The sequence below is a fragment of the Citrus sinensis genome, chromosome 9 (assembly GCF_022201045.2).
Source record: "Citrus sinensis cultivar Valencia sweet orange chromosome 9, DVS_A1.0, whole genome shotgun sequence".
NCBI lineage: Eukaryota > Viridiplantae > Streptophyta > Magnoliopsida > Sapindales > Rutaceae > Citrus > Citrus sinensis.
Window position 1 is genome coordinate 7,521,057 of NC_068564.1, and position 27,214 is coordinate 7,548,270.

Consider the following 27,214-nt stretch of genomic DNA (forward strand, 5'->3'; position numbering starts at 1 on the left):
AAAAGCGCCAACAAATTCAAAACAAATTCTAATGTTTTAAATAACTATAAGATGATAAATAAAGTGGACACGGATAAGATTTTCGGAATTACTTTAATCGGGTCCAAGATGTGAGCTTTGTGATTTTGACTACTAATTAAGTAATTAGTATGAATTATTGAATTGAAAAAGTGTGAATTATTGAATTATCGATCGACATTATACGTGAATTGCATTTCAATGAACTATTGAAACTTTCATGATTCACGTTTGCCGATATTTCATAATTTCCTTGGTAAAAAAAAAAAAGTATTGAAAGATATTATTAAAAAATATAAAGGAAAAAAAGGAAAACAGTTTGAACATTTGGATTGTAGTACTTTATCCTATGTCACCGAGTCTTGCTAGTGCAGGAAAAAGGGGAAAAAAAGATTATTAACACTAAAGAGATGAATTTGCCTTACTCTGATGAAATCTCTTAGTGGTCGTTTCATTTTTTGAATGGAGTAGTGTTACGTATCTTAAATTTGTGCTAGTTATTCTGATTCCTTGATACTATGTCACTTGATCAAATGATGATGATAGAAAATCTCTATGCAAATATCAATCTTAGATTATTATAGATAAGTAATGGCATTATAACGTGTTGTACTAGAAATTGGTTAAGCCGTTGAGTCATCACCTAGATTAGAAGAAGAAATTCCAAGAGAGGAGGCAAATGTTGCAGTCGCATCATCACCTTCAATTTGACAATAGAGCGTACAATCGAATCGCCCGAGAACAAGACCAACGCAAGAGAAATTGTAACTAGACTGTTGACAATTGGAGAGACATTGGTTAAAAGTGTTGAAATGGCAAAGAATACAAAGTTAAAATATTTATATCTATTTTTTTCTGCTTTTCGTTGATAATAAGTTTAGATCTTTCTTATAATTGTACCCCTGGATGGTAACCATGCTCGCCGCTGAGTGATTATTAAATTGTGATGTAAAAGAGTTCAAAATGTAAGTACGCAAAAAATTAACGAACTCATTCAGCTTTGAGCAGGATCCTGCCGCAGAGTTCAGTGGTACATACTACGAACACCGATGCCTCCCCCGACAACAAGAGTCAGTTTGGTTAACAAAGCTACAAAGTGTTCACATTTCTTGATCACAACGAGAGCTATGCAAACGACAGCCGCTAACCATAATCGCTGCATTTAATGACAAATGACAGACATTCAATACAGGCATACAAGAAACTGTCGTTGACCAAGGTGAGATAGATTACCTTGACGACGGGGTGTTCATGGGGCTCATAAAGGATACCATTGCTGGGGAACGTGTCATCAACAATGTTGCTTTTGGATCAGAAGGTGTGTGGGGCTGAGAGATTCACGCCATCATTGTTTCCCACTTGGTTGTAGCTCACAATTGATTTTGCGCCCAGCGGCAATCAGAAACTAAGCATTTATAATTTGATTCCAAGCCCAACAGGAAAATCAACCAAAGAAGATTTCATCTCAGTTAGGGGTGGGCAAAATCGGGTTCGGATCAACCCGATCGGGTTTCGGGTTGTTCTGGTTTGACAAAAAATAATCCGAATACAACCCTAACTTTCAACTCGACCCGATACGATCCGATTTATTTTCGGGTTGGATCGGGTCGGGTTGCAAATTCGGGTAGATCGGTTTCAGGTTGGCCAATTTTCTTGATTTTGTTACTAACCATTAAAAACACATAATTACAACAAATAAATACTAAATATTAATTGTTTAATTTAACCATATATACCATCAATTCAAAGCTTCAAAAAAAAAAAGCTTAAAAAAAGCTTCAAAAGTGAAAACTCAAGATCCAAATGGGAGAAACTCGGGCCAGGTAGCTTGGGTTGAAGGCTTGGAGCAGTAGAATACAGATCGATAGCACCTTTCAGCAGATCGGCGGCACTTGCAGCAGATCGGTGGCCATGGATGCGCAGCAGCAGATCGACGGACGCGTAGCAGTAGATCGACGGATGTGCAGCAAATCGGGCATGGACTTGCGTGGCGGCCTTTGTTGGCGGCTTGGCGTTGACCTAACGTCGTTGGGGGTGATTGTATGTGTTTTGTGTAGTGAGATTGGGGATTGAGGAGGGTTGCGAGTGTTTGTGTAAGTAAATGTGTATTGTGAAAATGAGAATTGTGATTTGTGTGTGTGGCTGTGTTTAGTTTTTTTATAGCAACCCGATCGGGTTTTCGGATTGAATCGGATCAAACCCGATCCGATCACAACCTGATTTGGTTTCATTGTTTTCATCCGATCAAGTTTTCGTTATAACCCGATCCGATGCGAACCCGAAATTTTTCGGGTCGGGTCGGGTAATTTGCCCACCCCTAATCTCAGTCTGACTATTAAAGTCATATCCAACAATCAAACCGTCACTCCTAATGGTCAAAACAATCGGCCCTGCTAAAAGTAGAACCGGTTTGAGAAGAAACAAAATCACAATCTCATGCTTTATCTAAAAAGGTTCAATTTAATCATCTAAGGAAATAGCAAATTAATCAAATTTTAAGAACCTGAAATGTAGCAAGAAAAACGTTTTCCCTTGTATCATTTAGCCTCATAATCACATTACTGTACCTCATAATTTAGCTTTCCACGGTACACAACCATATCCACCTCCTTTTTCTCCTTACAACTCTCTAATGAACACAAAAATACATGACTAATCAATTAACCCCATTTTTTACAAAAGAAAAATATAAATTAAAACCCTTCTTACAAAAACAAGTAACAATGTATTCCTAATATCTTTGATGAACTATAGCTTTTAAAGATCAATGTCCAACACTTTAGCCTTAAGTATAAGCTCGCTTTCAATTTCTATGACACCACCAGCGAGAGTTGAGAATTTTTTACTAGCTCCCCAAACAACAATCATAATCCTATCAAAAATTCAAAATGAACCAAAAAAATGCGTGAAAATTTTGATTTTGAAATTGACCCACCAAATAAACCTCATGCTAGTGAACAATAATCGAATTTATTGCTTACAAAATGCTTTTACTTTTAATTTTTTTGGTTTAAAAATACCCTAGTTTAGGGAAACGAGCATAAGATGCAACAATACCCAAGATCACACTATAGAACATAGGAACACAAACTAATTTCAGTCCACCCATCTGCACAATCAACTACTCTAGGTTACCTTAAATACTATTTATATCCAAACCACAAAGATCATACCTCGAATTGCTATGAATATGCCTTCGAAATAATTCCGCTTTTGCTTTTATTTTGCCATGCATTAGGAACCATACAAAAACCCTTATTCGGTGAGGTCCCTTCCAGAGCCAAATAAATTTCCAAGCTTCACTATTCCTATCACTAATTCGGTTACTGAGAGACAGATATGCAGACTTTGTAGCAAGTACCTCGGATGATGGTGAAATTCTCTATAGCGAGACAATAATTGTTTTAGAAGGCAGAAAATGACTATGTGATGTCTAGCTTATTGATGTAGCAAAAGTTTAATGTTCAAAATATTCCGTTGATTTTAGAGAATACCGAAACAAAAGAACAACTACATTCACGTTGATTCAAAAGAATACCGGGAATTTAGGGGTTAAGACTCGTTGATTCCGCAGAATACTGAGAATTAATTGTTCAAATACTCATAAAGAGATTTAAAAATTAAAATATTATTGAACTCAAAATTCTGCCTTCAAAGGCTACAAGAGAAAGCTATTTATAGTAGTAATAATTATCCTAATTCATGAAGTAAAAAAAGAATCCTAAATTGAAAGGGAAACAAAATTTTAAATTAGAAAGGAAATTAAAAGTCTTAAACTTTAGTTAATAAGGAAACTAATCCTAGTATAATATGAATTCCTACTCTTCATCATTCCCCCCAAGTTGGAGAGAATTTGCCCTTGAATTCGGATTGTCGGCAACAGCATCTTCATCATGATTACCTCTGCAAGGAATAAGATGCTTGACATTAAATACATCTGCGGTGCGGATATGACTAGGAAGCTTTAATCTGTAGGCATTAGGATTTATCTTCTCTATAATCTCCAAAAGGCCGATTTTCCTGGCAGAAAGCTTGTTGTACTCACCAACTGAGAATCTATCTTTAGTTAGGATAGCCCAAACAAGATCTCCTACTTGAAATTCTAAAGCTCGACGCTTTTTGTCTGCCATAATTTTATAACCTTCAGTCGTCTGCTTCAAAGACTTTTGCGTAGTTTCATGAATCTTCTGAAGCTGCTCAATAAAGTCTTCTGCTTTACCGCTTTTGCGAACTAAATCTGGAACTGGAGCCAAGTCAATGGGAGCTCGTGGATTATATCCGTAATTCACCTGAAAAGGGCTTAAACCAGTACTATGCTTAACTGCACAGTTATAAGCAAACTCGACTTGATATAACTTCTGATCCCACATCTTCAGGTTATCGCCAACTAGACTACGTAGAGGTACTTTAACGCGGCATGGTCAGTGTATAAAACAAAGTCTTTATGAATTAGATAATGTCGCCAATGTTTTTACGCTTGGACTACTGCGTAAAATTCCACGTCATAAGTGTTGTAGTGTGCCTTTGCTCCATTCAACTTCTCACTGAAATAAGCTATAGGCTTACCCTGTTGGCTAAGAATAGCTCCAATGCCGACCTTAGAAGCATCACAATGTACCTCAAAAGTGAGCGAAAAATCTGGTAGGGCAAGTACTGGGGCAGTAATAAACTTTTCTTTGATAATCTTGAATGCCTTAGTAGCTGCCTCTGTCCAAGAGAATTGTCCTACTTTCATGCAATCCGTGATTGGTGCCATAATAGTACTGAAATGAGGAATGAATCGCCTGTAAAAAGAGGCCAATCCATGGAAACTTCTGGTGGCAGATAAAGTAGATGGCTGAGGCCAATCTCGAATAGCATCCACTTTTGATTGGTCAATAGATATACCATCCTTCAACACCACATATCCCAAGAATAATACTTTCTCTGTCAAGAAAATACACTTGTTTACTGCAGTGTATAAACTTGCTGCTCTTAAGGCTGAAAGCACTTCTCTCAAATGTTGTAGATGTAACTCGTGACTCGTGCTTTATATAAGTATATCATCGAAGTAAACAACCACAAACTTTCCAATGAAAGGGCGAAGAACTTGATTCATAACTCGTATAAAAGTACTCAGAGCATTAGATAAGCCAAAAGGCATTACCAACCACTCGTATAACCCTTCGCGAATTTTAAAAGTTGTTTTCCATTCATCTCCAGGCCGTATTCGAATTTGATGGTAGCCACTTTTCAAATCAAGTTTGGTAAAAATTGTTGCTCCTCTGAGTTGGTCTAACAAGTCATCTAATCGAGGGATTGGAAAACAATATCGAACTGTAATTTTATTGATAGCTCGACTGTCCACGCACATCCTCCAAGAACCATCTTTCTTTGGAGTCAATAAAGCAGGGACTGCACAGGGACTAAGACTTTCACGGATAAATCCCTTTTCTAGTAACTCTTCCACTTGGCGCCTTAATTCCTCATGTTCTGCAGGACTCATACGATAATGAGGTCAATTTGGTAACGTAGAACCTGGTACCAAATCAATTTGGTGTTGTATAACCCGAAGAGGTAGTAGGCCCTGTGGTAGCTCATTGAGGAACAAATCTTGAAATTCCTCCAGAATAGGAACAAATCAGGAATCTTCGAATCACCGTTACTCTCTTTTCCCAATAAAATATACGTAGACTCTCTTTGTCTCTGCTACAACATCTATAAATTGCTTCTTGCCTAACAAATAATTACCCAAGTCTTGCTGGAGAGTAAACTCCTTGTTAGGTAGGAGAATGATCTTAGTGTTGTTAAACATAAAGCTGTAGGTGTTTCTCTTCCCATCATGCACTACATTTCGATCATATTACCAAGGTCTACCTAATAATAGATGACAAGCATCCATAGCCACTACATCACAACAAATTTTGTCTTTATAAATTGAACCAATGGATAAGGAAACTAAGCAACGTTTCGATACTGTTACTTGATTTCCTTTCTTTAACCATGTGAGCTTGTATGGAGTTTGATGAGGTTCTGTCTTTAAATTTAACTTTGTTACAGCTTCTTCCGAAATGACATTCTCCCAATTGCCTGAGTCTATGACCATACGACATACTTTACCCCCAATTGTGCAAGTAGTCTGAAAGATATTTTGTCGTAGCCACTTGTCTTTGTCTTGACCTTTAGGAGTGAATAATGCGCGGTTCACGATCAACATTGGGCCGCTATCACCATGTTCTTCAATAGATTGAGCGCTGCCACTACTATCAAAAGTTGGCTCTACAATGAACTCTTCAATTTTTTCCTCATGATAGTCTTCGCTTTCCTCTGTGCCTACGAATAAGCCTTTACCATATTTTCCTCCCTTTTTACATTCTGTCATTCGGTGCCCATTTTCTCCGCAATTAAAACAGCGTAATCCCGAACCCGAGGATTGGGTTTTGCTGCTTTGACCGATTTCACTAGGTTTACTAGTTTTATTTGGAGGATTTGGAGGAGTGAAATTACGAAATTGGGAAGTCGGGTTTGAATTATCACGAACAACACTTCGAACACCCCGAAAGCTTGAGTCATTAGTACGTCGACTAAATTGCTTCTCCAACTGGACGGCTTGTTGGTGTGCCTCTGAAACAGAGTATGGGTAAAGTAAATTTAATTGGTCTTGAAATTGAGATCGTAGGCCTTCAATGTAGCGGGAAACTTGTTGTTCTTCTGTCTCTGTCAAGTTATTGCATGCCACCAACCAATGGAATTCTATAATGTAATCATCCACTGATCGATTACCTTGCCTTAAATTATGTAGCTGTTGGTATAACAGTTTGGCGTAATTATGAGGCAAAAATGCTCCACACAAGTGCTTCTTGAACTTTTCCCTAGAATCAATCTTCTTTTTGCCTTGCCTAATCCTTGTGAGCTTAGTTTGTTGCCACCAAGCTGCTGCTCTTCCACGAAATCGAGTTGCAGCAAGCGAAACTAGTTTATTTTCAAGAACTTCTTTGTATTCGAAAACTTCCTCAATAGCATTAATCTAATCTAATAATTCTTCAGGTCGACCACTTCCTTGAAATTCGGGAATGTCAATTCTCAACCCAGATTCCTATCTTCTGTCATCAGTGAATGGGTTAGCAAAGCTTCCACTTGATTTGTCTTCACGTTCTGGAGTACGATGGCGTTCGTCAAGTAACTCTGCCATTCGTGCCATTTGTGCAGCTAACATATCAATTCTGGCTGTCATAGTAGCCAGGGCTTCATCTTTAGAAACATCTTCTTGATTGTAAGTTGCAGTATGAGCATCTCGAGCTTTTCTTGGAGGCATTTTTCAAATTCGTGTTTAAAAAGGTATTGGGGGCTAAACTGAAAGTAAATAAAAATTTTAGGCTGAAACTGTAATTAAGTAAAAGTTTTAAATTTCCGATGACGGTGGTCGGAAATCGAGTAAGGATGGGTGGATCTGAAAGATTTTGGGTTGGTGGTTTGTCTGAAAAAGTGGTGTTTTGGCCGGAAATTGTAGATAAAGCCGGCGATTTTGGAGGGCTTCGGTTTTCGGCGGTTTGAGCGTTGATCGGCGGTGAGGAATGGTGGGAAAGGTTAAGTTGATGGAGAGGAATGGACTGATGGTGGTGCTTCTAGCCAAATCGCGCTGGAAAGTGGTGAACGGAGGTGGCGATGATCGCGGCTGATTTGGCTTTGTCTTCCGGCGATCTGTGGCTAATCGACGGTGGAAGATTCTTGGGGTTTGATGGCCGGCGATTTATGATCCGTTTAGTGGTGGTTGCGTCCGGATCGGTGACGGAAAACGAGAGCCGGCAGCCTTGGACGGTGGCCGCGGGCTGAAGCTTTTGTTTCTATTCTGTTTCGATTTTTTTTTTTAAACTAAACGGAAAAAATCAAAGAAGTAAAAAAGGAAAGGTTTGGTGGTAGATGAAGTTAGATTGGTGATACCAGGTTTTGGCTCTGATACCAAACTAATGCAGCGGAAGTTTAATGTTCAAAATATTCCATTGATTTTAGAGAATACCGGAATAAAAGAACAACTAAATTCACGTTGATTCAAAAGAATACCGCGAATTTAGGGATTAAGACTCGTTGATTCCGCAGAATACCGAGAATTAACTGTTCAAATACTCACAAAGAGATTTAAAAATTGAAATATTATTGAACTCAAAATTCTGCCTTCAAAGGCTACAAGAGTGAGCTATTTATAGTAGTAGTAATTATCCTAATTCATGAAGTAAAAACAGAATCCTAAATTGAAAGGGAAATACAATTTTAAATTAGAAAGGAAATTAAAAGTCTTAAACTTTAGTTAATAAGGAAACTAATCCTAGTAGAATATGGATTCATACTCTTCATCACTTATAGACTCAGAAGCTACTTGGCGTATGACCTCTAAGAGAGAATGATTTCAGAACCTATCTTAGAAGGATCTGTATATATGGGTGATTATCATGCCTTGGAGATTGTTGATATAAGTACTATAAAAATAAAAATGTTTGATGGTATGGTTTGCACAATTGAGGAGGTATGACATGTCAAAGATCTAAAGAAGAGTTTATTATATTTAGGACAAATAGATAGTCTTGGCTGAAAAACTCATATAGAAGATAGAATCATGAAGATAATCAAAGGTGTGCTTGTATTGATGAAGGCAGAAAAGATCGGTGCTAATCTATTCATGCTTAAAGGAGAAACGTTATAGGAAGCTGATGCGTGTGTCACGTCAAATGAAGAAGAGTCGGTACTGATGTGGCATCTCAAACTCGGCCACACGTCGGAACAAGGTTTGAAGATTCTCTCTAAGCGAAAGTTGCTTCTTGGGCGCAAATCGGTGAACGTACCGTTTTGTGAGCATTGTGTTATAAATAAGCAGCTTAGATTAAAGTTCAATAGATCTCACACTAGAAGTAAATACATTTTAGACTTGGTACATTCTGATATTTGGGAATCATCGAACATATCCATGAGAGGTGTAAAGCACTTTGTGATTTTTATTAATGATTATTCTAGGAGATGTTGGGTGTATCCAATCAAGAAAAAGTCATATGTGTTTTTAGTATTTAAATAATACAAAGCGTGGGTCGAACTTGACCCCGAAAAAATATTAAGTGCTTGAGGACAGATAATGACAGAGAGTATACAAATGGCGAGTTTCTTGCATATTGTAGGCAAGAAGGTATTCAAAGACAGTTCACAGTGGCATACACTCCTCAACAAAATGGAGTGGCAGAGCAAATGAACATGACTCTTATAGAAAGAGTAAGAGCTATATTAAAGACTGCTAGTCTATCCAACTCATTCTGGGCAGAAGCATCCAAAACTATCTGTTATATAGTAAATCGGTCACCATCCACAACAATAGAGTTAAATACACCGATGGAGATGTAGACTGAAAAGCCAGTTCATTACTCTCATCTACATTTATTTGGATGTCTTGTATACGTGATATACAATGCCCAAGAAAAAACAAAATTGGATCCAAGAACTAGGAGATTTATCTTCTTGGGGTATGCTGGTGGAGTGAAGGGGTATCGTCTGTAAGATTTCATTGCCCACAAGATTGTCATCAGCAGAGATATTATATTTGTAAAAGATCAACTATAAAAGAAAGATGAAAATGATAGCATTGTGAAGGAAAAATCAGAGATTACACCGGTATGTGGAAAATAATTCAGGAAACGAAGATTGAGATTCTTCTGAAGCGCCATTAGAGCATGAGCAATAAATTGCAGTCGAGTCTGAGGCTTCAGAAGTTTGTCGGTCAACTCGTGAGAGACGATCGCCAACGTGGCACTCGGAGTGTATAACAGAGATCAATGCTTCATATTGTCTTCTAACAAAGGATGGAGAGCCATCGACTTTCTATGAAGCTTTAAACAGTCCAGATGTTGCTTTGTGGATGGCAGTAATGCATGAAGAAATTGAGGTCCTATACAAGAATAAGACATAGGAACTTGTACTACTATCACATGGAATAAAAGCCATTGGAAATAAATGGGTCTATAAGATCAAGCGTGATGGCAATGATCAAGTGGAACGGTATCGTGAAAGATTGGTGGTGAAAAGCTTTGCTCAGAAAGAAAGTATTGAGTTCAACGAGATATTTTCTCCGGTGGTTAGACTCACGACAGTCAGAGTGGTCTTGGCGATGTGTGCTACATCTGACTTACATTTAGAGTAGTTAGATGTGAAAACTGCGTTTTTTCATGGAGAACTTGAAGAAAAATTAATATGCTTCAACCAAAAGGTTTTGCTGAAAAATGCAAAGAGAACTTAGTTTGCAGGTCGAATAAATCTCTATACGGTTTGAAACAGGCGCCGAGGTGTTGGTGTAAGAGATTTGATTCCTTCATCATGAGCCTTGGATACAACAGACTCAATTCAGACCATTGTACATATTATCAGAGGTTTGAGGATAATGATTTCATCATTTTATTATTGTATGTGGATGACATGTTGGCAACAGGTCCCAACCAAGATTGAGTCCAAAAATTAAAAGCACAATTAACTAGAGAGTTTGAAATGAAGGACTTGAGACCAACGAACAAGATTATAGGGATGCAAATTCACCGAAACAGAAAAAACAGAAAGATTTGACTTTCTCGGAAGAATTACTTAAAAAAATCTTGTGGCTCATCAGCATTCAAGATTGTAAGCCAATTTATGTCCTACTTCTTGTTAATTTCAAGTTATCCTCAAGTATATGTCCTAGCAATGAAGCAGAGAGGAATGAGATGTCTTGAGTACCGTATGCATCAGCATTGGGAAGTTTATTGCTTGCTATGATTTGTACAAGACCGAACATTGCACAAGTAGTGGGAGCAGTCAGTCGATACATAACGAATCCTGGTGGAGAACATTGGAAAGCTGTAAAGAGGATCTTGAGATACATAAGAGAAATCTCATATGTTGCATTATGTTACAATGGATCCAAATTTACTGTCAGGGGCTATATGGACATTAAAGGAACCTCAGATGTTACATTATATTACAGTGGATCAAAATTTACTGTTAGGGGCTATGTGGATTCAGATTTTTTGTGAGACCTTGAAAAAAGAAAATCAACTATTGGTTATGTGTTTACACCTGCAGAGGAATTATAAGTTGAGTTCAAAACTGCAGACCGTTGTGGCTTTATCTACAATAGAAGCAGAATAGATGGCGGTTACACAAGTTCACAAGGAAGCTATATGGATGCAAAGGTTATTGGAGAGCTCCGGCACAAATAAGAATTTTTTTTTTTGTATTTTGTGATAGTCAGAGTGCTTTGCACATTGCAAGAAATCCACTTTTTCATTTCAGGACAAAGCAAATAGAAGTTCAATACCACTTCGTTCGAGAAGTAATGGAAGAGGGAAGCATGAATTTGCAGAAAATCTATGCCAAGGATAACCTAGTAGATGTTTTGACCAAGCCAATTAATGCTGATAAGTTTGTAGGGAGTAGATCTTCTTGTGGCCTAGAAGACACGTAAGCAACATGATAATGGCAAAGCAGAATGGATGGTGTGGAGATATGATTGGTTCTCAATCAAATCTCCAAGTGGGAGAAATGTCAAAATAAACGGCTGTAGCATTTAGAAGCTACAATTGTTAAAGAAGATGACATCCAAAATTGTTGAAGAAAAGTTTGAAGAAGCCACATCTAGAAGAGTTGAAGCAGCAAATGTTGAAGGGATTGGTGTCGCCAAGGAAGAAAAAGAAAGAAAATAAACTATTAAAATAATAGCCAATTTTGGCGGTAAAAGAGGAGCTCCCCATTTCATTTTTGGTATCCAATTTGTGGGAAAGAAAGCAGAGGGCTTGAGTGATTTTAAGGACTTACAATTATAAAGTTCTTGGGAGTCCAGTGAGTGAAAGATTGGATATATTGAGATTTTAGGTAGTGAGTTAAAAAATATTACAATACTTGTAATCCTCATTTTCACTAGTAAAATATTTTCCTTATGTCTTTGCCCGTGGACGTAGGATAAAAGTCGAACCACATAATTTTTTAGTGTCCTTATACTTATTCTTTATTTTCTTTTCAATTTTATTTTAGTTGTGTCCCTACTTCACCCATTAATTTCATAACTAACTTTAAGTTGCTAATTGTTGTTGCTTGACTTGATGTAAGCATGTAAGTTCAAAACTGTTAAATATCTGACACATTTTAGTAATTGCAGCTGAACCAAAAGCTGAATATGCCTGCTTCGAATCAGACGCTTCTGAAAAAGTTGGTGATGTCAAAGAGGCGGAAGTTGTACCTGTATCAGAAAGCAACGGAGAAGATTCAGAAACGAAGCAAGTGACAGAACAAGATGAGAATGGTAGTGAAACTAGTAGAAGTACGTTCAGTTTTGATCAACTGAAGGCCAGATCGGACAACCCAGTCACTGAAATTGATTTTAAAGGAAGAGAGTTTTGCCTCGTCATGAATGTTATTATTCCCATTTCAATCAATGGTTATATGGTTATCCAAAGTATATCTCCATTTGTTTTCCCAGGCTTATCTGTCAGATGAGGAGTTCCAGATTGTATTTGGGATGACGGAAGAAGCATTTTATAAGTTGCCGAATGGAAGCAAGACATGCAGAAGAAAAAGTTTGATTTATTCTACACATCAAGTTTATTTAAGCGAGTGTTAATCTACCTCTTTGCATCATAACTAAAGATTTCTCGTTTTCCTGTTCTGCTTTTACGTATGGCTCTGTCCAAAATTGCTTATCATCCAGCATTTGTCTATTTGCCCTTTGGAAAAATGTATTGATTGTAACTTGTGATGGCGCCTGAAGAGTGATTTGTTTTTTCTCTATCCTTGTCAAATGCTGCTGCCTTCTTGTATTATCATCGCACCTTGTAGTTTTTAAAGACAGCTGGCGGGTTCAAATTCTTTCATTTCCTTGGTAATGTAACTTATTTCTGGTTATTTGACCTTTTATATATTTTCTGTTCTATTTTTGTTTGGGAAAACAAAAAGAGAGGGTGTATATAATGCATTTGTACTCCAAACTGTCTGGAACGAAAATTTGTTGTCTATTATCATACTGCTTTCAGATTATGTGATTGCTGGAAAATCACCAGGCAAATGTATTTTGTGAATTTTTTGTTTCTCGTTAAAACTGTCCTAGTTTATGACACCTATTGTGAATGACACGAATGTCACATTAATTGACATGCTAATCATGTATCCCAACTATTATGCTAAGTTTTTAATATTTATTTAATAATAAGATATTAGCTCAATCGCCGGTTATACTCGTATAATTATGAGTTTGTACGAGGTCTTAAATCTCACTTTTGCAAGTTTGTATAAAAATGAAAAATGTCCTACATTTTGAATATTTCTTTTGAGTTTTTATTTTTATTACCAACACAAAACATTTAATTTTTTAAATAAAAGAAAAGAGATAGTAGATAATTCAACAAAAACGTTGTTGGTTATATTCTAACAATTTAAAATAATTAAGATGATAAATAAAATGCATACTGACGTGTTTTTTGAACTATGACCTTTGTACTTTTGATTAATAATTAAAAATATGAGCCTTGTGCTTTTGATTAAAAAGAACAGGGAAAGGATGACTCTCAATTAAGAAAAGTATAAACTATTGAATTATCCATCAACACCGATATGTGAATTATTGAAACCTTTTTATGATTCACGGTTGCCGAGGTTTCATAATTTCCTTTAAAAGACAAAAAAAAATAAAGAAAAAAGTTTGAACATTTGGATTGTAGTACTTTAACCTCATGTCACTACGTGATTGGCCACTTGCTAGCGCACAAAGTGTGGCAAAAAGAAAAAAAAGAAGAAAAAAATTTATTAACACTAAAACATCATGGTTTCATTATATATTAATTATCAGCACTTGAATCTCCTTGCGTTACCACACCTATCACAAATAGAAATCTTAATTATATCTTCTCATGGAGCGAACTCACAGTCTGAGTATGACCACACGTTCATTAGTACACTGTTTGCTTCTTTCCTTAGCTATTGCAGCAGCAGCTAGCAACATTACAACGGACCAACAATCTCTTCTTGCCCTGAAAGCTCATATATCTTATGATCCAACCAATCTTTTTGCCAAGAATTGGACCTCCAGTACCTCTGTTTGTAGCTGGATTGGCATCACTTGTGGTGTCAATAGCCATAAAGTCATAGTCTTGAATATTTCTGGCTTCAATCTACAAGGCACCATCCCTCCTCAACTTGGAAACCTTTCTTCACTTGAAACACTTGATCTTAGTCATAATAAGCTTTCCGGTAACATTCCCTCCTCTATCTTCAACATGCATACACTCAAATTACTAGACTTCAGAGATAACCAGCTCTTTGGTTCTTTGTCTTCCTTCATCTTCAACATGTCTTCAATGTTAGGAATTGATTTGTCGATTAACAGATTTTCTGGGGAACTGCCAGCGAATATTTGCAAGAATCTTCCTAATTTAAAAAAACTTCTTTTGGGTAGGAATATGTTTCATGGTAAAATTCCATCTACTTTATCAAAGTGCAAACAGCTGGAAGGGTTATATTTGAGGTTCAATAATTTGTCGGGAGCCATACCAAAAGAAATCGGCAACTTGACTAAACTTAAAGATATAATACTCAATGACAATGAACTCCGTGGTATGTTATCTGTATAAATGTTATCATTTATCACTCATTAATTATCTTTCTTACATGCTTTTTTTTAAAAGAGATTTTGTAAGAGAAATTTTTTTTTGCATCTGTGTTAATTTTGCAGGTGAGATACCACAAGAAATGGGTAATCTTCCATATCTAGTACGTTTGACGCTTGCTACTAACAACCTAGTTGGTGTTGTACCATTTACAATCTTCAACATGTCAACATTGAAAAAACTTTCCCTTTTAGAGAACACTCTGTGGGGAAGTCTTCCATCAAGAATAGACCTTTCACTTCCTAATGTTGAGTTTCTTAACCTAGGGACGAATAGATTTTCCGGAAACATTCCTAGTTCCATAACCAATGCTTCTAAGCTCACAGTTTTCCAGTTGCGAGGAAATTCATTTTCTGGCTTTATTCCGAACACAATTGGTAATTTAAGAAACCTTGAGTTTCTTAACATTGCTGATAATTACTTGACATCTTCAACTCCAGAATTAAGCTTTCTCTCCTCGTTGACAAATTGCCAGAAAATAAGAGTCTTGATCTTAGCAGGCAACCCACTTGATGGCATCCTTCCAAGTTCAATAGGTAATTTGTCCATCTCTTTGGAAAGATTTCAGATGTTCAATTGTCGTATAAGCGGCAAAATTCCACAAGTAATCAGTAATTTAAGCAACTTGTTGCTCTTAGATTTAGGAGGCAATAAATTGACTGGATCAATTCCAGTCACATTCAGCCGACTGCTGAATCTCCAAGGCTTAGGTCTTGCATTTAATAAACTGGCAAGATCAATCCCAGACGAGATTTGCCATCTAGCTAAGCTGGATAAATTGATCTTACATGGTAATAAGTTTTCAGGCGCTATCCCTTCATGTTCAGGAAATCTCACTTCACTAAGGGCTCTTTACTTAGGGTCGAATAGGTTTACCTCTGCCTTGCCCTCAACTATTTGGAACCTAAAAGACATCTTGTTTTTTGACGTTTCATCAAATTCTTTGGATGGTCCTCTTTCTTTAGACATAGGAAATTTGAAGGTTGTCATCGAACTAAATTTGTCAAGAAATAACTTATCAGGTGATATCCCAATCACAATTGGTGGTTTAAAAAATCTACAGAAGTTGTTCTTAGCAAATAATAGATTGGAAGGTCCAATCCCTGAATCTTTTAGTGGTTTGTCTAGTTTGGAGATTTTAGATTTGTCAAAAAATAAAATTTCTGGGGTTATTCCTACATCCTTAGAAAAACTCTTATACCTCAAAAAGTTAAATCTATCTTTTAACAAACTAGAAGGAGAGATTCCAAGAGGAGGACCTTTTGCAAACCTCACAGCTAAATCATTTTTGGGAAATGAGTTATTGTGTGGCTTGCCAGATTTGCACAACTCACCATGCAAACTTAACAAGCCCAAGACACATCATAAATCAAGGAAAATGATGCTTTTGCTAGTGATTGCTTTGCCATTGAGTACTGCTGCTCTAATTATTGTGGTCACTCTTACTCTCAAGTGGAAACTGATCAGATGTTGGAAAAGCATAACAGGATCATCAAATGATGGTATCAACTCACCACAGGCAATAAGAAGATTTTCATACCATGAACTTTTGCAAGCGACCGATAGATTTAGCAAAAACAACCTACTTGGCATAGGAAGTTTTGGCTCTGTTTATGTAGCAAGACTTCAGGATGGGATGGAGGTTGCTGTAAAGGTTTTTCACCAGCGATATGAAAGAGCATTGAAGAGTTTTCAGGATGAATGTGAAGTGATGAAAAGAATTCGTCATCGAAACCTTGTCAAAATCATCAGTGCTTGTTCGAATGATGATTTCAAAGCATTAATTATGGAATACATGCCCAATGGGAGCTTGGAGAATCGCTTGTATTCTGGCACTTGCATGTTGGATATTTTTCAGAGGTTAAATATAATGATAGATGTTGCATTAGCATTGGAATATCTCCATTTCGGTCATTCGACTCCTATAATTCACTGTGATTTGAAGCCCAGCAATGTATTGTTGGATGAAGACATGGTTGCTCATATAAGTGATTTTAGCATTGCAAAGTTCTTAAATGGGCAAGATCAATTATCGATGCAAACCCAAACCCTTGCTACAATAGGCTATATGGCACCAGGTTTGTTTGAAATCACTACTTATTCATTATTTTTCTATCATTTCAAAGATTCGAAATTATTGTCTTTTCATGATCTTCTTTTCACAATATTATTAATTATAATCTAATTCCGGAGTTAATTTGATTCCTAGAGTATGGTGTACAAGGCAGAGTATCTACAAGAGGTGATGTTTACAGCTATGGAATTATGTTAATGGAAACATTTACTGGGAAGAAACCGACGGATGAAATTTTTATCGGAGAATTGAGCTTAAGCCGTTGGGTTAATGATCTGTTACCAATTTCAGTCATGGAAGTTATTGATACAAATTTGCTAAGTGGAGAAGAAAGATATTTTGCTGCAAAGGAACAAAGTTTGTTATCTATCTTGAATTTGGCTACAGAATGTACAATAGAATCTCCCGGCAAGAGGATTAACGCTAGAGAAATAGTAACTGGACTGTTGAAAATTAGAGACACGTTGGTTAAAAGTGTTGGAATGGTAAGAGTGCAAGGTTAGAATATTTAAGTCTATTTTCTTTTCTCTATGTTGACGATAAATTTTAATTTTCTTTGTAATAAATGTATTCTTCAATGGTCGAGTGTAAGAATATAATTTGATTTCCTTTAATATTTTGTCCAAAAAACTATAGTATCCATTCCAATGCTTGCATATTTAATTCCAACGATGAGTCCGATATATTATATAAGTGGCTCATATGTGATGGTATAACAAGGTTATGGAACAAAAATTCCTTTGTTTCTAGTAGTAAAAAAACTCCCTTGTAATTTTTTCTCTTTTGTCGACATGTAAGCACCTGGAACAGTACGCTTGAACTAATATGCCTCATATATACTTAATTAATCGCCATGTGATTAGTTTGGTGAACTTATTGGTTACTCATTATTAATGTCTTAGCTAGGTTGTAAAACCTGTCAGTGAATGAGAGATAAATATATGCTAGATAAGTTGATGGCTAAAACTACATTGGGTCGGGGGTTTGGTGCCCTACTCCTTTGTCTGGTCGCAAGGTCAGCGTTGGATTTGATCTGACGGCTGCAGAAGGGACACAAATATAAAGGGGAGTAACCTGAGGTAAAGGTAATAAGCCGGTCACCTGCAGAAAATAAGTATATGATAAAATAACACATGCAATAAATTTTGTTTTTTGTTTTTTTTTTTTGAGAAGACACATGTAATGAACTTGCTGGAAGCGTATATGCAAGTAATGGTTGGAAACAACTTGCTGGAACCGTGCAAGTATTGGTTGGGCTAAGACAGACATGAAATTTCCCCAATAGTGTTCAAAACATTTGCAAAGAGTTAATTCAAAGCGTCAATAAATGCTGGAAAAAATACATATTTTTTATTTTATTATTAAGAATACATCTTTTTCATAAAAAAGATAAATGATTAATGGTACATATTAGTAACAAATATACTAAAAAAAATTATCCATATATTTGAAAAAAAATTGTTAACAATACATATTTTTTAGAAGTACACATATTATACCATACAAAAATTGAGTTGTATCATGGACAGCCATAAACTATAAACAAAGATTACGATCTAAACTCCACATGCATGTTTAATTTGTACATTTTTTTCAGAATGTGTTTCCCACCATGGGAATAACCAAGGTTATTCAGGCAAAACACTACGGTAATTCATTATCATAGACAGGAAAAAGACAATGGCAAAGATCAATAATTTAACACATAAGAATGAGTGAATGACAACATCAAGTGAGAACCATGCACAATCCTTTTTATTAGAGATCCTTTCTTAAATCTTAAATAAGAACATTAAATAAGCTTGAAAAATATTGGTAACTGACCCAATACACATCCATCTAACGGAAAACAGCAGACAATTTGATGCATGTGTGGAGCACTTGAGGAAACAGAGCATCCACAGAATGCCTAAATTTGAAAAAAAAAGAAGAAAATATTTGCATTTGACGAAAAGGACTTTGAGCGTTCAAATACAAAGTGTCAATTAACCTTACAAGATACATCAACCATCAGATATGCTCAACATGCAATACCAAATTAAATTACCTATCTCCAGGGTTGGATTTGTCTTTAATCAGATGAATGTTGGAGAGAATATAATTGAAAGAATGGCATCATCTACCATGCAAGGTAAGGCTCCTTACAGGTGCTCAACATGACACCACAAAAGAAAATACAATATCAAAGACACATCACCAACATATATGCAAACAACCAATTCTCACAGCATGCAGTGCAACAACTCACAAAATATGAAATTTAACATCATCTAAGCATTTTTCTCATTAAAGAACTTAACTGAAAGTAGTAAACATAGAGACATATAATAGCTTTATAAGTACAGACCACAAAGTAGAACTTTGTTCGAATGATAATGATCATAATCCACATTATAAACGCAGTGAAATCATCAAATGAAAATAAGAACACAGTACACAATTACACAAATATTAGGCTTAATTAATTATTTAGATTAAAACACCACTTCACATAGCTTCCTTAGCTGGAATCTTCTCATATCCCATCTTCTTAGGGCTCAAATCATCATCATGATCATCAACATCAGTGAATTCCTCATACGAATTGCGAGAATCGTGATGATTAGCAAAAAGGCTCCACACCAAATACATGGTAATGTCAGTAAGCGAACTGCACCCAACGCCGAAAAGCAAAGCGACTGGTCTGGTCACATAGAGAGGAGAAGTCGTGCTCGAAGGGCAAAATGCGGCGTTTTGGCTCGTGGATGAGGTGCTGCTCCCAATCATCGATTGAAGGGAGAATCAGACGGTCGAGGAAGATTAAGGGACGATGGGGGCTGAATTGGCAAATTTCGGTGAAGATTGTGACAAATCTAATGGGGTTTTCAGAGTTAGAGTTAGGGTAGCGGGAATTGAAATGGATCGATTAAGAGGAAATGAAGAGGGTTTTGCATGGCCTTTTAGAGGCTGAAATTGAGAGGACACCATGAATATTGTGAGAGCTAGGAGGAGATGCTAAGTCGATGACGCCATTGATTCGTACCACACATCGTCGATTGGAAATGGAGCCTCTAATTTCTTTAGCCGGTTACCAATTTTTCAAGTGTTAAATCTCAACCGTTGACTACCTTTCTTTATGATCTACAGGGTCATTCGCAAAAGGACAAGCGACTGGGGTACCAAACCCCTGATGCAATGTAGCTAGATCCTAAGTTGATATACTTCTGTACTGTAGACGTTATATATAGGTCTAAATTTTAATTTTTTTTTTGTTTAATGAAACAATATATAGCTCAGAGCTGCGGAGGACGATGATTCAAGAGACTACAACAAAAATATTAGAATGTGACGCAACACTTAACAAATTACAGTAACTTAAAAATTTGTATATAAATGTTACACCAAATATATTACTATATCTTTGCTGGTGCTAATTAGTTCAACATGTGAAATTTTGTAATAACAATAATTCTTGAGTTCAAAATAAGGATTTGGATTCTCCCCTAACCCAATTTTTCTTAATTTTTGTAGGAGATTTTGACACATGGTATTTATGAAATTCTATGGCCGTAATTTAATTTATTTACAGTTTTCCTTATTTGACACCAAAAACATAATATTTATAAGACTCATAGAAATTGCTAACGCAGAAGTTAGTTCCATGATAGTATCTTCTTTCTCCTCTTTCTTTCATGTAATAGTCTTAAAAAAGAATAAGAAAAAAGGTTTTGAAAAAAAATTAGGGTAATATTTTCTCTTTCTTTAGTAAGAAGGACATCTACAACCCCAAAGTTTGGAAAAATGGTCACCAACACCCTTAAGGTTTTAAAAGAGACATCAACACCCCCTTCTGATCATAATACCGTTTACCTCTGTTATCTCAAAAATAAAAATAAAAAAAGACTCTAATGTTTTATAATAAATAGAAACATAAAATTAAAATAAATGTAATAATGTATACATTTTAAAATAATTTCAATATTTAAAAAATATTTTAATATTTTACAATCTATTAGATATATTTTATAATACTAAAGTAATTTTTATAATAAATAGAATTATAACATTAAAATAAATGTATTAAAAAGTAAATTATTTTTAATATTATGTAAAATAATAATTTTAACATTATTAGTATGTGAGATTTTTTTAATTGTAAAATTTGTTTAATGCAAATATTTATTTAAAATATCTACAATAAATAAACGTATATTATCAAAATAAATATAATAATTTACAGATTTAAAATTATTAAAATATAAAATATTTTAATATTGTTAGTCTACTGCATAGATTACATTATTTATATAATATTTGTATTTATTAAAAATGTTAAAAATAAGTTTTTGAGATAATAGAGGTAAATGATATAATAGTCAAAAGAGAGTTTTTGTGTCCCTTTTTGAAAACTTAAGGGTGTTGGTGACCATTTTCCCAAACTTAGGGGATGTAGATGTCTCTTTTTTTTATTTTTCTTTTTTTTATAATCACCTTGGTATCTTAAATAAATATTAGAGTTAAATCAAATTTTAAGTTCTTTCTCCCCTCTTTTCTCATAAATAAATTTTGAGAATTAGAAAACTAGAAAAAATGATGCAAAGTTTTCAATTCAAACTGGTTAGATCACTTTCCTTGATATTAAAGGTACCGAGATCAAACAAAGAACGGAAAAAAGAGAACCAATTTATTTATTTTTTTTAAAAAAAAGGAATAACAAGAAAAATAATCTAACTAGCTAGAATTTTCTTTTCTTCAAATGTTGGTATGTTGATAATTCCATTGTTGTGGTTTTTTACTCAATTCAATTTCCATATGTCTGAAGAAGTGTAGTTTTTATGCGGGTTTGAGAAGCGATAAACTTAGGTGGCGTTTGTTTTTTTGTCTGAAATCTGAATAGACCTGAATTAGTCTGAATTCTGAATAGGTCTGAATGTCTGAATCTGAATAATATGTTTGTTTTTTTGCCTGAATCTCGAAAAATAAGTATTAAGTTGTTTGTTTTTTTAACTTAAAAAACTGAAAATATGTACTTTTACATTTGTATCCTTATCAAATAAATAATATATTAAATACCACAATATTTTAACATTTATAAGTAAAACTATATTCAAGTGAATACATAATTATTTTAGAATTTTAATATATAAAATACCATAAATTCTAAATTTTATCGTATATAATATAAGAAATAAAAAACATTGAAATTTTTATGTGGGGTAAATATCTATAGGTGAGTTTTGGGATAGACATGAAAAATAAATTATAAAACAGGGATATTTTTTACATTAGCAAGTAATTGACTTAATTTAGATTTCTCCATTAAGTAAAAAGCCAAAAAAAATAGCTTATTTTATTAAGTCAAAATTATCTAAAAAGTCTCATTAAGTTATAAAAACAAACACCTCTAATTAACTTAATTAATTAAGTTAAGTCACTTTAAGTCATTAAGTTAAAAAACAAACGCCACCTTAGAAGCCGAAAAAGAAATTTAAACTTTATGTTAGTGTTCAATTTCAATTAACCTTAAAACGTTAGGTTTTGGTGTTTAAATAGGAAAAAATATAAATAATTTAATCTTAGCCTTAAAATTTTTTAAATGCTACATGTTCAAATCTTTTACAAAGATTAGGAAAAATTAGATGAAGAGAGGATCTGAATCCTCAAAATAACTAGTTGTCAAAAAATAATGATATGAAATTTAAAATAACTATTATTAGTCGTGGTGGTAATTAAATTATGTCGTAGAAAGTGCCTTAGGTTATGTTTCAAGATATGGACTATGCAATTGTTAAATTTTATTGAGATGTGCAACGATCATTATGGATGGGGACTTAAAATTTTCACGCAATTTCTTTATTTTTTTTTTAATTTCCCTATTGATACATTTTAGATTAATAGAGATAGGGGCCGAAAAAAAAAAAAAACAAGAACAATAACAACAACAACAACTTCTTAGTAACTTCAAACCTAATGAGCTCTATACTTCTATTACGGTGTCAATGATAAAATTCTATTGTGGTGATAGCGATATATTAGGGTTAATTAATGGTTGATGGATTAAGATATATGAAATAATAAGGCTATAATAGAAAATTTACCAATATCGTATTATTTTTTCTTTTACAAAAGATTGCTATTAATAAAACAATTTATGAAATAAATTGCTATAACATATAAATAATCAGGTTATAATAGAAAATCTACCAATATCGTATTATTTTTTCTTTTACAAAAAATTGTTATTAATAAAAAAAATCATGAAATAAATTGCTATAACATATAAATTTAAAACCAAACGAGGTCTTAAATGCCACTTTTGCAAAGTTAACATCTATCGTGTTTATTCAAGTTCTAACTGTTTTTTTTTTAATTTAAATTTCAACATTTTTTTATGCTTAACAAATTTTAACATTTTTCTAAATATTCCTAACACCAAATTTTTCTGGTAGTAAACACTCGGACTTGTGGCTTGGCTTTAACATTGATAATTAAGAGGTGAATTTGAGCTTTATGCTTTAGAGTTGATATTAAAGATCAACAGGAAAAGTATGTGGGGGACATTTAGTTGAATTATTGAAACTTTCCTTATTATTATTGTTCCATGCAATCAATGGTTATACAGTTATTCAAAGGGTGAGAGGTGGTCAAGAAAGCTCTGCTGGGCACTCAGAAAAGTTCTAGGACCAAATTGACGTAACGGGTGTTTAATGTTCCAATATTTCGATGATTTTTGATAATATTAGAATATAACAACAATCTAAATTCATGTTGATTTGAAAGAATATTGTGAACCTAGTGGGTTAAAACTCGTTAAATCTGTAGGATGCTGAGAATTAACTAAACATGAACACTCACATAGAGCTTTGAAAACTAAGGATATTGGTGAACTAAAATCTAGAGTTTATTCCAAGAAATAAATCAATAATAAGTACTTAAAACATCCTTACAAAGATATTTATTTGTACTAATTAGAACTTATCCTAATTTAATTAGAAAAACCTATTTTAATATGACTCATAGCTAATCTAGGACTACAACTTAAATAGACTATGGCTAAACTCCAAATAGGCAATCAAAGTAGACTAGAATACAAGTTAATTAAAATATTTCTAAATATTACAAATTTCAATCTAATTAGGATTTCTTCATTTGTTTGCTCTAGGCCAAAATTCTAGTAGTTTTTTTTTTAATTCAGATTTTTAACTTTTTTTATGATTAACAAATTCTAACATTTTTTTATTCAATATTCCCAACACCAAATTTTGTTGGTGGTAAGGACTGGCACTTGTAGCCTGACTTTAACATTTTAAAATAACTAAAGATGATAATTTGGATGTGAGTGTGAGCTTAATTTATGCTTTAAGACTTGATAATAAAGATCAATACGAAAAGTATGTAGGGACATTTAATTGAATTATTGAAACTTTCCTTATTATTATTCCATTTCAATAAACGGTTACAGGTTTATTCAATGTATTTTCCATTTGTGTTTTCAGGCTTATGTGTCTGTAGCATTTTATAATTTTGCCGAAATGGAAGCAAGACACGCATGCAGAAGAAGAGGTTTGATTTATTCTAAAGGTAAAGTTTATTTAAGCAAGTGTTAATCTATCTTTTTGCATCATAACTAAATATTTCGCGTTTTCTTGTTCTGCTTCTGCATACGGCTCTGTCCAAAATTGCTTTATCATCTAACATTTGTCTATTTGCCCTTTGGAAATGTCAAATGAGGTAGGTTGCTCTTTCTAGAAGAGAAAAAATTTCACATACCTTTATGACATTTGCTAAGGGCGGCATTAATCATATTGAAAAAATAGTGCCCGTCCATAATTGAAAGAAAAACAATTATAAAATAATAGCCAATATTTGGCTATAAAAGGGAGCTCCCCATTTCGTTTCATTCATCCCAATTTTAGAGCTCTCTAATTCATTTGAGAAAAGAATTGAGAGTTGAGAGTGTTAGAGTTTTAAACTCTTGTATTAGTGATTTGAGAGATTAGGTGTATTGAGGTTCTGGGTAGTGAGCCAAAATATTACAATACTTGTAATCCTCATATCACTAGTAAAATATTTTCCATTTGTCTTCGCTCGTGGATGTAGGCTACAAGCCGAACCACGTAATTTATGGTGTCCCTATGTGATTCTATTGTCTTACCATTTCTCAATTTCACTTTAGTTGCGTATCTGCTACACCCATCAATTTTCCAACAGTGTATCAGAGCTATTGGTTGTATTTTTTTGGAGTCGGGTACTGTCCACGTATATGGCACTGTTCACGTATAAAGTATTGTTCATATATACAGTACTGTTCACATATAGGATACTCTCACAAAATTGTACGAGGCTAAGTTACTACACTACAAAATCTTTTTAAAGAGGAAACTCTATACTCTTTGAATGACGAAATCTACAACGGTGACCGACCATATCAATACCTTGAAGACTTTATTTTCACAACTCACAACATTGGGTCATAAAATAGATGAGAATGAACATGCAGAGCTTCTACTTCAAAGTCTATCAGATTCGTATGATTAACTCATCATCAACCTAACAAACAACAATCCAGTGGACAATCTAATTTTCGACGATATTGCAGCCTCTGTATTAAATGAAGAAAGCAAGTAGAAAAGTAAGGAAGACAAACAAGTAAGTTCGTAACAAGCAGAAGTACTATCGGTGATGATATGGAGATCAACGAAACCTGTCCCTAGTGGGAGTCATAATCATGGTAGATCAAAATCTAGAAGTAAAAAGAATATTAAATGCTACAACTGTGGCAAGAAAGGGCACGTCAAGAAAGAGTGTTGGAATAACCAAAAGAGAAGAGAGAGCAAAGAACCCGAGTCATCAAATGCTTAGGGGTGTGGCAAGTATCTCGAATGATAGCGAAATTCTCTACAGCGAGGCAACAACTGTTTTAGAAAGTAGAAAACGGTTATCTGATGTCTGGATCATAGACTCAGGAGCTACCTGGCACATGACCTCTCAGAGAGAATGGTTCCACACATATGAACTTATCTCAGGAGGATCGGTATATATGAGTGATGATCATACCTTGGAAATCGCTGGTATGGGTACTGTCAAAATAAAAATGTTTGATGGTACAATTCGCACAATTGAGGAGGTACGATATGTCAAAGGCGTGAAGAAGAATCTATTGTCTCTGGGAAAAATAGATAGTCATGGGTGCAAAAATCATGTGGAAAATGAGATAATGAAGATTGCTAAAGGTGCACTTGTATTGTTGAAGGCGAAAAAAATCGGTGCTAATCTGTTCATGCTTAAAGGGGAAACATTGCAAGAAGCTAATGCATATGTATCGCGTCAAATGGAGAAGTATCAACGATGATATGGCATGTCAAACTCGGTCACATGTCAGAGCAAGGTTTGAAGATTTTCTCTGAGCGAAGATTACTTCTGGGGCTCAAATTAGTAAGCTTACCATTTTGTGAGCATTGTATTACAAGTAAGCACCATAAATTAAAATTTAGTAGATCTATTGCTAGAAGTAAATGCATTTTAGACTTGGTTCATTTTGATGTTTGAGAATCACTGGATATGTCCATGGGAGGTGCAAAGTACTTGGTGACTTTCATTGATAATTATTTCAGGAGATGTTGGGCGTATCCAATCAAGAAAAAGTTAGATGTGTTTTTAGTATTCAAACAGTATAAAGCGCGGATTGATCTTGAATCCGAAAAATGGATCAAGTGCTTGAGGATAGATAACGGTGGAGCGTATACAAAAGGCAAGTTTCTTTCTTTTTGTAAGCAAGAAGGTATTCAGCGGCAGTTCACGGTGGCATATACTCCTTAACAAAATGGAGTGGCAGAGTAGATGAGCAGAACTCTTACATAAAGAATAAGAGCTAATTCATTCTACCTAATTATATAGTAAATCAGTCGCCCTCCACGACAATTTGGTTGAAGACTCCAATGGAGATATGGACTGAAAGCCAGTAGATTACTCTCACCTACATGCATTTGGATGTCATGTGTACGTGATGTACAATGCCTAAGAAAGAGCAAAATTGGATCCAAAATCTAGAAGATGTATCTTATTGGGATATGCTGATAGAGTAAAGAGGTATCGACTGTGGGACCCCATTGCCCATAAGATTGTCATCAGCAAAGATGTTATTTTTGTAGAAGATCAACTGCAAATGAGAGATAAATATGATAACACTATAAAAGAAAAGTCAGAGACTATGCCAGTATATGTGAAAAATAATTTAGAAGATTCAGATTCTTCTGAAGTAATACCATAGCACGAAGAATAAGAACCAGTCAAGTCCGAGCCTCCAGAAATTCATCGGTCAACTCGTGAGAGACGACCACCAGCGTGGCACTCGAAGTATGTCACAGAGATCAATGTTGCATATTGTATTCTAACAGAGGATGGAGAGTCATCATTGAACTGTGCCATGCATCCAAAGCTTATGCTAGTTACTCTGATTCCTTGATACTATGTCACTTATCACAAATGACGATGATAGAAAATC

General features: G+C 34.8%; 1 protein-coding gene and 1 long non-coding RNA gene across 2 annotated transcripts; one reads left to right on the forward strand and one right to left on the reverse strand.

Annotated features, from left to right (window-relative positions):
• Positions 1 to 902: 902 nt before the first annotated feature.
• Positions 903 to 1,544, reverse strand: LOC112499543 (uncharacterized). Its single transcript, XR_003067101.2, has 2 exons — positions 1,252 to 1,544; positions 903 to 1,174 (listed from the first exon to the last, which is right to left on the reverse strand). It is a non-coding gene; the product is annotated as an uncharacterized LOC112499543 (long non-coding RNA).
• Positions 1,545 to 13,614: 12,070 nt separating this feature from the next.
• On the forward strand, positions 13,615 to 17,345 carry LOC102611336 (receptor kinase-like protein Xa21). The gene is made up of 3 exons (XM_006489907.4): positions 13,615 to 14,604; positions 14,723 to 16,735; positions 16,867 to 17,345. The coding sequence occupies exons 1-3, from the start codon at positions 13,902 to 13,904 to the stop codon at positions 17,232 to 17,234; spliced, it is 3,084 nt and encodes a 1,027-aa protein (XP_006489970.2). The 5' UTR covers positions 13,615 to 13,901; the 3' UTR covers positions 17,235 to 17,345.
• Positions 17,346 to 27,214: the final 9,869 nt, after the last annotated feature.